General features: G+C 38.7%; 1 protein-coding gene across 1 annotated transcript in view; it reads right to left on the bottom strand.

The window, feature by feature from the left end:
- The window catches only part of Drgx (Dorsal root ganglia homeobox), a 55,796-nt gene that overhangs the window by 27,316 nt on the left and 15,336 nt on the right, over nucleotides 1-13,144 (bottom strand). The window contains exons 3-4 of the mRNA XM_015173162.3: nucleotides 10,247-10,338; nucleotides 10,049-10,150 (exon numbers count right to left, since the gene is read on the bottom strand). Of these exons, the coding sequence (XP_015028648.1) occupies nucleotides 10,049-10,150; nucleotides 10,247-10,338 (194 nt within the window). The remainder of the gene's footprint in view (nucleotides 1-10,048; nucleotides 10,151-10,246; nucleotides 10,339-13,144) is intronic.

The following is a 13,144-nucleotide window of genomic DNA, read 5'->3' as shown; positions in this document are numbered from 1 at the left end:
TCAGCGCCTAAATTGGTAAGAGGCTGGCAAGGGGCAGGGGGTGTTTGCCACCCACCACACACACACACACACACACAAGCACACACACATGCCATCAGAGCATCTTCACTAATGAGCTTCAATCAAGACAATGCCCAGGCATCCTTCGAAGTTGCCCCCCATGCTCTGCTCTGTTTCCTCGCTTCCTTGGCATCCTTTTGCCTGCTTGCTTATGCGCGCGTGTTTCCTTTTTGTGCTATTGTTGTTCGTGCTCTTGCTGTTGTTGTTGTTGCTGTTGTTGCTGCTGTGTTTGCTTTTAGTTCCGGTTACGCTGATTCCATGCTTAAAGCGGCCCCTAATGGGATTTCTAACTTGAGGGGGCGCGCCATCTAACTGCCTCTCCACCTTCCTCCCACTCTTTGTGCCTGTTTGTGTGTGTGTGTGTGTAAGTAAATTTCCTAATCAAAATTCAAATTAGACATTGTGCAAAAGTTCGCATTGTTGTAATCATAACGCAACATAAAACAATTTCAACATTTTGCGCCTCGAGGCAACTTTCTCCGCTCTCTCTCTCTCTCTCTCTCTCTCTGTCTCTCTCGCCTTACTCTTCTGCTCCACTGCCATGGCCGCCATGTTGGCTTTATACCAGACACAATACTCACACACACACACCCACTTAACCAAACACTAGCCCAACCCAGGCCCATGCGCCCTGCCAGGCTCCAGCTAACAATAAATTGCGCACAATCCAACCCCCAAAAGGCAGTTACAGCTACCACCCACAACCACACACCCCCCAAGCATACTTGCAGCAAAGTTATTGCGGGGGTTTTCACGTTTTGATATATATATACATGTATTTTTTTTTCGTTCTTTTTTGGTGGTGACGCCCACCAGTTACTTAATACAATATTTATGCCATAAGCACATTACCAATAAAATATGGCTGGGTAAACTTTTTTCCAAGTGCAGCGACCACCTCGGGGTTCGCTCCGCTGAGCGAGACACATATAGCTGACAGGAGGGAGACAGACAGTGTGTGGCTGTTGCCTCGGCTGAGCTTGGGTTATTATTATGACAAAAATTGAATAATGAAAAACAATTGTGTGCGTCTGCCTTGACTTTATCCAGCCAACCCACCCAGATAACCCATATATATACATGATTGTGTGTGTGTGTGTGTGTGTGTGCTTCCTTCTGCCAATAATAATTTCATGCACATTTTTGCTTTGTTTTATTGCAATACCTAACCAAAAAAAAAAAAAAGAAAAGCAAACCCAATCCTCAATCTACAGTAAGACATTACCATATTTCTTATTTATTCAATTCGCTTGGTTTAGTTTCTTGATTGCTTCTCAATGCTTCACTGTGACGGGTACCTAGAGAGCTGAAGTAACTTTTCAGTTTTTGTTGCTTTTTGCCTTTTGGCATATTAATTTACAACAAGGCTAATTGATTTCGTTTGGCTACAACATTTTTGCATATTTAATTCAAGTTTTAATTTTTATTTTATTTTCTGATGATGCAGCTGCTTGGATTTGGCCGCATACTTTTAGGTGCTTCGCTTAAAGTGTTTGCTAATCTGGACTTAAGTTTATTTAAGCCGAAAGCTTCCTAATGCTTTAGATGTATTTTTTAGACATTAGAGAATTTTTTCTAAATTATTTCATATTTATATATAAAATTCTATCAATAACCAAATTACACATAAAACATTTTGTATGCATTGAAGATCGTAAGCCAAAAATTATCTCATAAATATTATTATTATTATTCAATATTATTAACAATTAATTCTGTTTAAGAATATTCACTTGTAAAATTGGAGTTTCATATTATTCTTTGAAGCGCAAAAAATGTGACCAAGCGTATTGGGCAAATCCAAGAACAGGTCGTAGCAGAGTTATAAAAAGCTAATTTTGTATGTCACCCTCTGATGATGATTAGGAATAAAGGCTTAATCGGCTGCGAGATACATATTGCTATATTCAAAGGTTAAAAAATATCCCAACCAAGTCAAAAGCTGTAATAGTATAAACACGAATTGTTTATGCTAAGTTTATCTTTAGTATAATGGAACATGAAGACATATTTCCCGATTCCAACTAATTTCTAGACTAGGCATGGATATTTTTAGCATTTTATGTAGGTCCCCCTCACAATATTTTATAGCATTTGTATACCTATAAAAATATTTGCAATAAGCAAGCATACTTGGGACACTTTTCAACACGGTTTAATTCTTTTTGTTTTTTTTTTTGTTTTTTTCCTGCAACCCACATTCGCTTCACAACACACGTCGCTACTTATAAATAGAAGCATTTCAGAGTAGCTCTCCCTATGGCGTTGATTGCAGCCCTACTCTATATAATTTATTTACCTCTACAAAAAGTAAAAATAAAAGAAACGCCCGAAGGCGGCAAAAGTGCTCATAATTTCGGTAACAATGCGACATAAGGTAAACATTGGCACTGCGATTGCAAGACAGAGTATCAGGACTCAAAAAAAAATTGTGGTTACAAGTTACAAAAAGCGATTTGTGATGAAAAAGCAAAAACAAATAAGCAAACAGCGGTAAATAAAGCAAAGTTGTTTAACAAAATGGAAACAATGCAAAGGTAAACACCACCCAAAGGCGGACGCGCAGCAGGCCGAGAATGTGAGAAGGAAAATGAGAATGTGGCCGAGATCGGCCCGGGGTAATTATGGCAAGTGCGCACCATTAGCTTCCGCAAACAGTTTGGCGGGCAGCCACTCTCCACAGGACGATGATGTCGCTCAGCTCAAGTGGAATGAATGAACAGATGTGTTAATATCAAACGCATTTCGTGAACCCTTTGCCAACAACAGTTGCCGCTGCCGCTGCCGCAGCAACAATAATTGGGCTACCGCAACAGCAACACCCCTCGGTAACCGCCCCGTTCGCCGGCGGCGAGCATATGCGGCAGCAGCACTCCTGATACCAAGTGCTCGGCCCATCAACTTGGATCAGCATTAAAGGATTATTGAAGCAAATGCAATTATTTGACAGCACACACACACACACACCCCGCCAACCCCTTTTGGGCAGAGCGAACGCGAACGATGTCTTGAGATGTGGCTTTGGTTGGGTTGAGTGGTTGACTGGTTCCCACTAGTTTCTACACAATTCCCATAGTCTGTGATTATAATAAATTATCAATTATTGGCATTATATGCGGTCGCATTTCTTTTCGACTCTTTCCTTGGGGCATTGTGGGCGTTGTGGGTGTGCCTTTTGTGGATTGTCATGCTGCAGACATAATTCTAAACGAATTAACTATGAAATGGGAACTTTTTGTAATACGAAACGTTATAATGCATGTGCTGAGCTATTCATATATCCGCAATGAATATTAATGTTTCATTTCGTTTGGTCATTGTGATTGAATGTATTTGCTAAGGGCATCTGAGCTATCATAAATCCTGCTTTAGAATGGGTTTGTTTGTTTTCTTGCCAATTCATTTGTTTTTTACATATGAACAGGGACTTTTGTCCGATAGTTTCTATGTTAATATTAATATTATTTTTATTTTAATTATTATTTATTTAATTTATTTTGCTAACCAACTAGAAGTAATTTTAAAATTTAAATTGTAACAAAAAAAGGCATTTCCCTGTCTAAGTAACAGAATAGTGGGAAAATATGCAACATTAGCATGGACTCATGTTGGTGCTGATCTATAATTCTACATATCCTATATAGACATGGATCAAAATTTGCCACCCTCATAACTCGGTCAAATCTCATCCGACTTTAAAAAGGTTTGGCTTTTTGTTCATGGTTTGGCCTCTAGATCAATTCTGCATCAAAATCTGGCAACATAATTTTTTGTCGAAATTCATGTCAAAATGGTATCCCCAAATATCCTATATAGACATGGATCAATATTTCCAACCCTCATAACTCGGTCAAATCTCATCCGATTTTAAAAAGGTTTGGCTTTTTGTTAATGGTTTAGCATCTAGATCAATTCTGCATCAAAATCTGGCAACATCATTTTTTGTCGAAATTCATGTCAAAATGGTACCCTTAAATATTCTATATTGACGTAGTCAAAACTTCCCACACCCATAACTTGGTCAAATCTCATCCGATTTTAAAAAGGTTTGACTTTTTATTCATGGTTTGGCATCTAGATCAATTCTGCATCAAAATCTGGCAACATCATTTTTTGTCGAAATTCATGTCAAAATGGTACCCTCAGATATCCTATATGGACATGGATCAATATTTCCCACCCTCATAACTTGGTCAAATCTTAACCGATTTTAAAAAGGTTTGGCTTTTTATTCATGGTTTGGCCTCTAGATCAATTCTGCATCAAAATCTGGCAACATCATTTTTTGTCGAAATTCATGTCAAAATGGTACCCTTAAATATTCTATATTGACGTAGTCAAAACTTCCCACACCCATAACTTGGTCAAATCTCATCCGATTTTAAAAAGGTTTGGCTTTTTATTCATGGTTTGGGATCTAGATCAATTCTGCATCAAAATCTGGCAACATAATTTTTTGTCGAAATTCATGTCAAAATGGTACCCTCAGATATCCTATATAGACGTAGTCAAAACTTCCCACACCCATAACTTGGTCAAATCTCATCCGATTTTAAAAAGGTTTGCCTTTTTATTCATGGTTTAGCCTCTAGATCAATTCTGCATCAAAATCTGGCAACATAATTTTTTGTCGAAATTCATGTCAAAATGGTTTCCCCAAATATCCTATATAGACATGGATCAATATTTCCCACACCCATAACTTGGTCAAATCTCATCCGATTTTAAAAAGGTTTGCCTTTTTATTCATGGTTTGGCCTCTAGATCAATTCTGCATCAAAATCTGGCAACATAATTTTTTGTCGAAATTCATGTCAAAATGGTACCCTCAGATATCCTATATAGACATGGATCAATATTTCCCACCCTCATAACTTGGTCAAATCTTAACCGATTTTAAAAAGGTTTGGCTTTTTATTCATGGTTTGGCCTCTAGATCAATTCTGCATCAAAATCTGGCAACATCATTTTTTGTCGAAATTCATGTCAAAATGGTACCCTTAAATATTCTATATTGACGTAGTCAAAACTTCCCACACCCATAACTTGGTCAAATCTCATCCGATTTTAAAAAGGTTTGGCTTTTTATTCATGGTTTGGGATCTAGATCAATTCTGCATCAAAATCTGGCAACATAATTTTTTGTCGAAATTCATGTCAAAATGGTACCCTCAGATATCCTATATAGACGTAGTCAAAACTTCCCACACCCATAACTTGGTCAAATCTCATCCGATTTTAAAAAGGTTTGCCTTTTTATTCATGGTTTAGCCTCTAGATCAATTCTGCATCAAAATCTGGCAACATAATTTTTTGTCGAAATTCATGTCAAAATGGTTTCCCCAAATATCCTATATAGACATGGATCAATATTTCCCACACCCATAACTTGGTCAAATCTCATCCGATTTTAAAAAGGTTTGCCTTTTTATTCATGGTTTGGCCTCTAGATCAATTCTGCATCAAAATCTGGCAACATAATTTTTTGTCGAAATTCATGTCAAAATGGTACCCTCAGATATCCTATATAGACGTAGTCAAAACTTCCGTTCTCCATAACTTGGTCAAATATCATCCGATTTTAAAAAGGTTTGGCTTTTTATTCATGGTTTGGCATCTAGATCAATTCTGCATCAAAATCTGGCAACATAATTTTTTGTCGAAATTCATGTCAAAATGGTACCCTCAGATATCCTATATAGACGTAGTCAAAACTTCCCACACCCATAACTTGGTCAAATCTCATCCTATTTTCAAAAGGTTTGGCTTTTCGTTCATGGTTTGGCCTCTAGATCAATTCTGCATCAAAATCTGGCAACATAATTTTTTGTCGAAATTCATGTCAAAATGGTACCCTCAGATATCCTATATAGACGTAGTCAAAATTTCCCACACTCATAACTTGGTCAAATCTCATCCTATTTTCAAAAGGTTTGGCTTTTTATTCATGGTTTGGCCTCTAGATCAATTCTGCATCAAAATCTGGCAACATAATTTTTTGTCGAAATCATGTCAAAATGGTACCCTCAGATATCCTATATAGACGTAGTCAAAATTTCCCACACTCATAACTTGGTCAAATCTCATCCTATTTTCAAAAGGTTTGGCTTTTTATTTATGTTTTGGCCTCTAGATCAATTCTCATCAAAATCTGGCAACATAATTTTTTGTCGAAATTCATGTCAAAATGGTACCCTCAGATATCCTATATAGACGTAGTCAAAATTTCCCACACTCATAACTTGGTCAAATCTCATGCTATTTTCAAAAGGTTTGGCTTTTTATTTATGTTTTGGCCTCTAGATCAATTCTGTATCAAAATCTGGCAACATAATTTTTTGTCGAAATTCATGTGGAAATGGTTTTCCCAAATATCCTATATAGACATGGATCAATATTTCCCACCCTCATAACTTGGTCAAATCTTAACCGATTTTAAAAAGGTTTTGCTTTTTATTCATGGTTTGGCCTCTAGATCAATTTTGCATCAAAATCTGGCAACATAATTTTTTGTCGAAATCATGTCAAAATGGTACCCTCAGATATCCTATATAGACGTAGTCAAAACTTCCGATCCCCATAACTTGGTCAAATCTCATCCTATTTTCAAAAGGTTTGGCTTTTTATTTATGGTTTGGCCTCTAGATCAATTCTGCATCAAAATCTGGCAACATAATTTTTTGGCGAAATTCATGTCAAAATGGTACCCTCAGATATCCTATATAGACGTAGTCAAAATTTCCCACCCTCATAACTTGGTCAAATCTCATCCTATTTTCAAAAGGTTTGGCTTTTTATTTATGGTTTGGCCTCTAGATCAATTCTGCATCAAAATCTGGCAACATAATTTTTTGTCGAAATTCATGTGGAAATGGTTTCCCCAAATATCCTATATAGACATGGATCAATATTTCCCACACCCATAACTTGGTCAAATCTCATCCTATTTTCAAAAGGTTTGGCTTTTTGTTCATGGTTTTGCCTCTAGATCAATTCTGCATCAAAATCTGGCAACATAATTTTTTGTCGAAATTCATGTGGAAATGGTTTCCCCAAATATCCTATATAGACATGGATCAATATTTCCCACCCTCATAACTCGGTCAAACCTCATCCGGTTTTAAAAAGGATTGGCCTTTTGTTCATGGTTTGGCTTCATTATCAATTCTGCATTAAAATCTGGCAATATATATTTTTGTCGAAATTCATGTGGAAATGGTGCCCTGAAATATCCTGTATAGACATGGTTCAATATTTCCCACGCTCATAGCTCAGGTAAATCTCATCCGATTATCTTCTATAATAAAACAATCAACCTTTTTCCAGCCTCTCGTGACTATAGTTTTAAAATTATGTGAAATTTACCCGTCAAAAGTTGGTCGTGGACACGAAAATGCGCTTCTTGTTCAAAAATAATTTCTGAAATGGCATCTAAGAGAAATTTTGAAAATCTTTAAAATATCTTTTCATCGTCGTTTTAAAACATCAAAAATAAGAAATCTGTGCGCAGTTGCTTGCTGCTCATACTTTTAGTCAGCTTAAGTTGAATTTCATTCGCAGCCGATTTATCAATCGTTTATAAGCAAGCACTGGCACATTAGCTTAACTTCAAAGCACTTCGTCTTTGTCAAAGCCTGGTATACATTGTATATTACCAACCAGTTGACGTCTAGACGGCGCAGAAAAGAGAGAGTGAGACGGACAGGAAGAAAGGGAGAGTGCGACCCGTCTTATCAAAACTCAGCCTGGCTTACACAGCCTCACGGATATGCATTAAGTAAATGATTTTGCTTCGGATCGAAATGCGTCGCGACAGACGCCGAACATCAAAAATTGACAGTGGCAAAAACATATCAGGTTACCAAGTACCCGGCTTTACGAGTCCAAGTGAGCGGCAAACGAGCTGGCGAGGGGTTGGGCGACGGAATCAAACGTAGTACATAATAAATTTTATTATAAAATTTATTTTCGCATTTTGGGAAAATGTGTCAAAATGCGGTCGCTGAAAATGCGCTGCGCAAAGCCACCCTCATCAAAATATTTGGCATTCATTCCATTATCGGAATCCCAGACTAAGCCCGGCCCCAAAAACGACTCTCACCAATTCTTTTTGTTCCTTCCATTTTTTTCCGTTAGCTTTTTGCTGTATTTTTCATGATTTTATTTTATTTTTTTTTTTATGCGTCTGACATTTAAAGGCCAGTTTGAGTTGGAAACTTGGACAGAAGTCAGCGAGCTGACAGGCGGGCGACCTGGGTGGTTGTGTGGCTGGGCATCTACATAACTTTGTTAGGCTGACAAGTACACGTGTTTGCCACAAGTGTCCCATTGTTGGACGTTTGACATATAAATTTGTACCAAATTTAATTCAAAATATCAGGTTGCGCCTGGGAACCTTGCCAGCTCTGGCCAGGTCGAGGGGTTGCTGGGCAGGCAGGGTGAAGCCGGGCACACTGTGCCGCTAATTGTGCCGGAAATAGTCGAGAGTGCGTCATTGTCATCGCCTAACGCCACCAAAGTGTTTCTAATAGCCACCTGTGTGTGGGTGGCGCACTTATCGCAATCTTACAAGCTACGTGTCTAGTTAGCGTTGCATCCTCATTAAGTTTTCTGCCACATAATTTGCTCAGTCTTCATCTTTCGCTGGCCGCCCCCGCATGGGCAACGTGCCTGAGTGCCTGCCACCCACGACTTCAGCGAATGCCTCCAAGTGTGGAAGTAGATCCGCTAATTGTCAGCTGCCCCTGCACTAATCCGACAATATCTCGCGCACAGTGTCGCAAATTGTCATTGCTAATGATAGCAGCTCGCAATTCACACTCACGACAAGTCCAATTTGCAATTTCGCTGATTCTCTGACTTAATTTGCATGCAACCACAATTATTCGCATAAGTTCATAAATTTCAATGTGCCGCCACAATTTGGCAATGCCAAGTGCTGACTAATTTGGGACAGGCAAAAGAAAATTATGAATGAATTTAAATATGAGTAAGCAGTCAATGTACCCGGACAATAGGCAGCAGGTGTATGCATAAGATCTAGTCAGAATTATAAATAAATATAAGTTAAATTAAGTCTCCACGCGAAGCTCAAAATATTTCCCTTGATATATATTTACTCTCGAAATGTCCTTTTTATATATTTTATATAATCTTTCTGTTTTTCTTAATTGTATTGCTTCCAGGCAAGCCAGGAATTTCTTTAGATTAGCTGATTTATTCGAGTTCCATAAAATAACTTCACTCAAAACCAAATTAATAAGAATGGGTAAAAAAAAACTTGCGAAATTCCACGAAAGAGTAACTGTTTTCAGCCTAAACAAATATGAGCTTTTCTCTGCGCTCCTCACAAAATAGAGCTGCAGGCTTTTGCTTATTGTAGAGTTTTTGCAAATATTTCTTTCTTCTTGTTGCCTTGTCAAAATGCCGCTACAAAGCTTTCAAAGCTGTCTATCATAAAACTCGCATCTAACTGTATATTGAAAAATAAATTTGATTTATTACGAGAATTGCCCTGCCCTGCAACATTTCGCCCAGAAGCTGGCCAAGTTAGTAGAAACAAGAGAGCAGCTTCTGGCTTTTATAAGAACTTTGCATATTTGCTTCATTCAAAATGTATATAGAATATTTTTAAAGGCAGTTATTGCATTAGGTTGTACATGACCCCAACAATCTACCTCTTCTGCTCTCTGTCGCTCCTTATATACGACATGCATATGCATTATTAATAGGGAGAGTGGGCGGTGCTTTGATCAGGCTGCGTGACCGGGCTAGGGTTGCCCAGTTCGCTATTCTTGTGAAATTTGATACAATTTATGAACGAAATTTTATTTCATTTTCTACCATTTCACGTTCATATTTTTGTTTTTAACTTAACCTTTTTTCGGCTCTTGAATATATTTTTGCATAATTTCGAAGGGTTGACCGGTCGCATACAGAAAATCACAGTCACAGTCACAGTAACAGTCTCTGCTGACAGTTAACTCACCTGCACCCGCGCCTCCGTTAAGTTAATTTTCATCGCCAGATCCTCGCGCGTAAACACATCCGGATAATGGGTCTGGGCAAATGCCGTTTCCAGCTCCTCCAGCTGTTGTCGAAAATATAAAAAATTTAAGGTTTTCTCTTAGCTTTTCGTTTTATTTTCATCTTGTTTTTCTTTATTCTGTTCGGATAGTTTGCTTACCTGTTGCAGTGTGAAGGTTGTGCGATTTCGTCGCTGCTTGCGCCGCACAAAAGTCTCATCATGTATGGCAGGATGATACGAATAGCTGGTGTCTGCAAGCAGGGAAGAGAATACGGAAGTTACAGTCAAGGAATTAGGCATTAGCTATCCCAAGGTGTTTGCATTAGCAGGCATAATTGAGATAGTTGCAGTTCCCGGTCTGCTGTTGGTGTTGGTGCATAAGCTCAGCAGCATAAGCGCCACTAAGCCGGTTACAGTGTTGGATAAGAGACTATGACGAAAACATTTATCGAACCAAAAGTTAGATTTGCCTTTTCATGTAGTAATGAAAAGATTATATAAAACTATTTTTAAAACTAATAAAAATTGTTTCGTAATAAGTTTCTCAAAATATTCACATTAATCTATATGGGAAATACAAATTAATTCCGATAATATATTTCATGATATGTCAGCTCTTAAGTAAAAATAAAATATGTATAAATATAAACACATCATAATTATTATTTAAATATTTGAATCATCAAGTTTATTAATGCCGTCTGGGCTTTATTGACTGAGACCGATCAGCATTGTTTTAACATAGTTAGATTCAATTATGGTCCCAAATATCTAAGAGCTCGAGTTAAGTTTCATAATCGTTTCGAGTGCGGCTCCTTTAAACACAAAAATGCACATCAAGAGTAACTCAACTTCGGTGCTTGAAATAAGTATATAACTTTGCCAACTCCTTACTTCGACCCATCTATGTGCCAGTTATAAAAAGTGTGAGACTAAAAATATGCTGGCCGGCGGCAGGATGAGGCATTTGCTGAAAGGCAGCTGTTGCCAAAATTGCAGGCTAATTGAATTTTCTAGCAGCAGCGCCATTTTGTATGCTACAAAATATTTTATAACTGCCTTTTGAGCAGACCAAACGCAAGAGAAACACAGAGGGATAGAGCGAAAGAGAGAGTGAGACGGCATAGAGCGTTAAGGCTGAGAATGTTGACAGCCGCACTTGACCCCGGCAGGAAGCAGCACAGAAAAGGCCAAAAACTGAGGCTGAAAATGTTCGGACTTTTCATTGTCGTTGTTGTTGTTGTTGTTGAGCCTTTTGCCATGTTGTAAAATTAATTTTCAATTTGATTTTAAATAAATAATTAGCTAGCAAATTGCAAAATTTAATTTTAATTTCTTGCTGCTGACGCTCCTAAGCTCCAAGCCGCCGCTCTCCCAGTCTTTTGTCTTTTTTTTAATTTTTTTTTTTTTTTGTTGGAGAGGTTGCATAATCCGATTAGCTGGAAAATGTTGTTAGCAGCCCTTGGACGCTCATTTGCGCCATTTGTCTGAAGGTCGTGTACCAGACTGCCACGCCCTCCCTGGGGAGTACATCTAATGCGCTCTAATGTTGTTTGGCTCACAACTGGGAAACAACTTTTGCAGGCTGCTTATCAAAGTGTCGCTATGCGAGCTGCTACCCATTTGTGTCCGCTATTAATATTTAATTATGAAAATAATTGGCAGCTAAGTTGCACAAGTTGCAACTGCCACCTGCCACTTGACATTTGCTAATGAAGCACGCATTTGGCCAACAGTTTGCCAGATCTAACATATTTGGGCTAAGTATCGGGTCCGATAAGTGCCTTGGCTAATGAAATAGTCAATGAGCCGTGCTAGGTGCACTCTTTGGTTCGTTTCGTTTCGTTTCGTTTTCGGGCTAATCAAATTTTTTGTTGCCAATAATTGCTTGAAATGCAAATGGACGCCTTGAACATGTGGCATGTGGCATGGCCTACGGTTAGAGGCCAAAAAGCAAACGGCATCGGCAACGGCAATTAGCACAATTAGGTTGCCAGTGCAAATCCCCAAAGCGCTCACCAGGCTCAATTCTCTATAAACGCCCCAACTTCAACCCCTCTCCAGCCGCTCGTACTCACCCGCTCGCTGCTGCTGCTTTCAATAAGAATTTCATGCTGAAAGCATCGACCTGCCTACTAGACCAAACATCAAATGTCAGCCAGGCAGCAGCAGCAGCACCACCAGCACCAGCAGCAGCAACAACAACTCAACTAACCGCACTTGTCAGGAAGACAGGATTAATAAATCCTTGTTGGCAAATTGATTCAAAAAGTACGCAGAGCAGGCCACACAGAGCACACGCCGACACACTCACAGACATGGCACGTACTACATATATAAGAAGGCTCTAGCTAGATAATGAACGACTCTTAAATACCCTGTGTGGAGAAATTACTTAATGTAGCTGATAAAGAAATATACATGATATTTTAGTCTCTAAATAATCTATTTTTAATGCGGATACTTAGATATCAACCTAACAACTTTTCAAACATATCAATATCGAATAAATAAAGCATCCATACAGCTCATACAACCTCTTTGCCTATACTTTACAGGGCAAAGCAAGACCTCTCTATTTCTACTCAACACTCGCTCTTTCCTTCTTTCTCTCTCCCTCTCTCTCTCTCTCTCTCACTTTCTCGCACTGTGTCTGTCTGCCGCCCCGCTCGTTAGCTGCGCCTGTAATGGGAGATAATTCAATTTTTAAACATTTGGCATAACAAGCGAAACCGTCATTAAGGGATTTTTGGTCCTGACTCTGTCGAGAGTCCTTGCAATCAGCTACCCCTGGCGCTGGTTGCCTCGGCTGCTGTGTAGCTGTAGCTGTATCTGTGCCTGTGTCTGTATTTGTATCTATGTATCTGTAAGATACTTGTCTGCAACTTTTTGTGTCTGTGTCTGCTGCTTGATTGGCATGCAGCTTGACTTTGACTTCATCTGTGAGATATACACACTGAGCCAGAAAATCAATTTTCATTCGATTTTTGCCCTTTCTCTCTCTCTCTCTCTCTCTCTCTCTGTCTCTCTGTGTGCGTCTTGCGTAATCTCAGACAA

Source organism: Drosophila virilis, chromosome 4 (assembly GCF_030788295.1).
Source record: "Drosophila virilis strain 15010-1051.87 chromosome 4, Dvir_AGI_RSII-ME, whole genome shotgun sequence".
In the NCBI taxonomy this organism is placed as follows: domain Eukaryota; kingdom Metazoa; phylum Arthropoda; class Insecta; order Diptera; family Drosophilidae; genus Drosophila; species Drosophila virilis.
The sequence above is the reverse complement of the archived record's forward strand: the minus strand, read 5'-3'. Positions and strand labels throughout refer to the sequence as shown.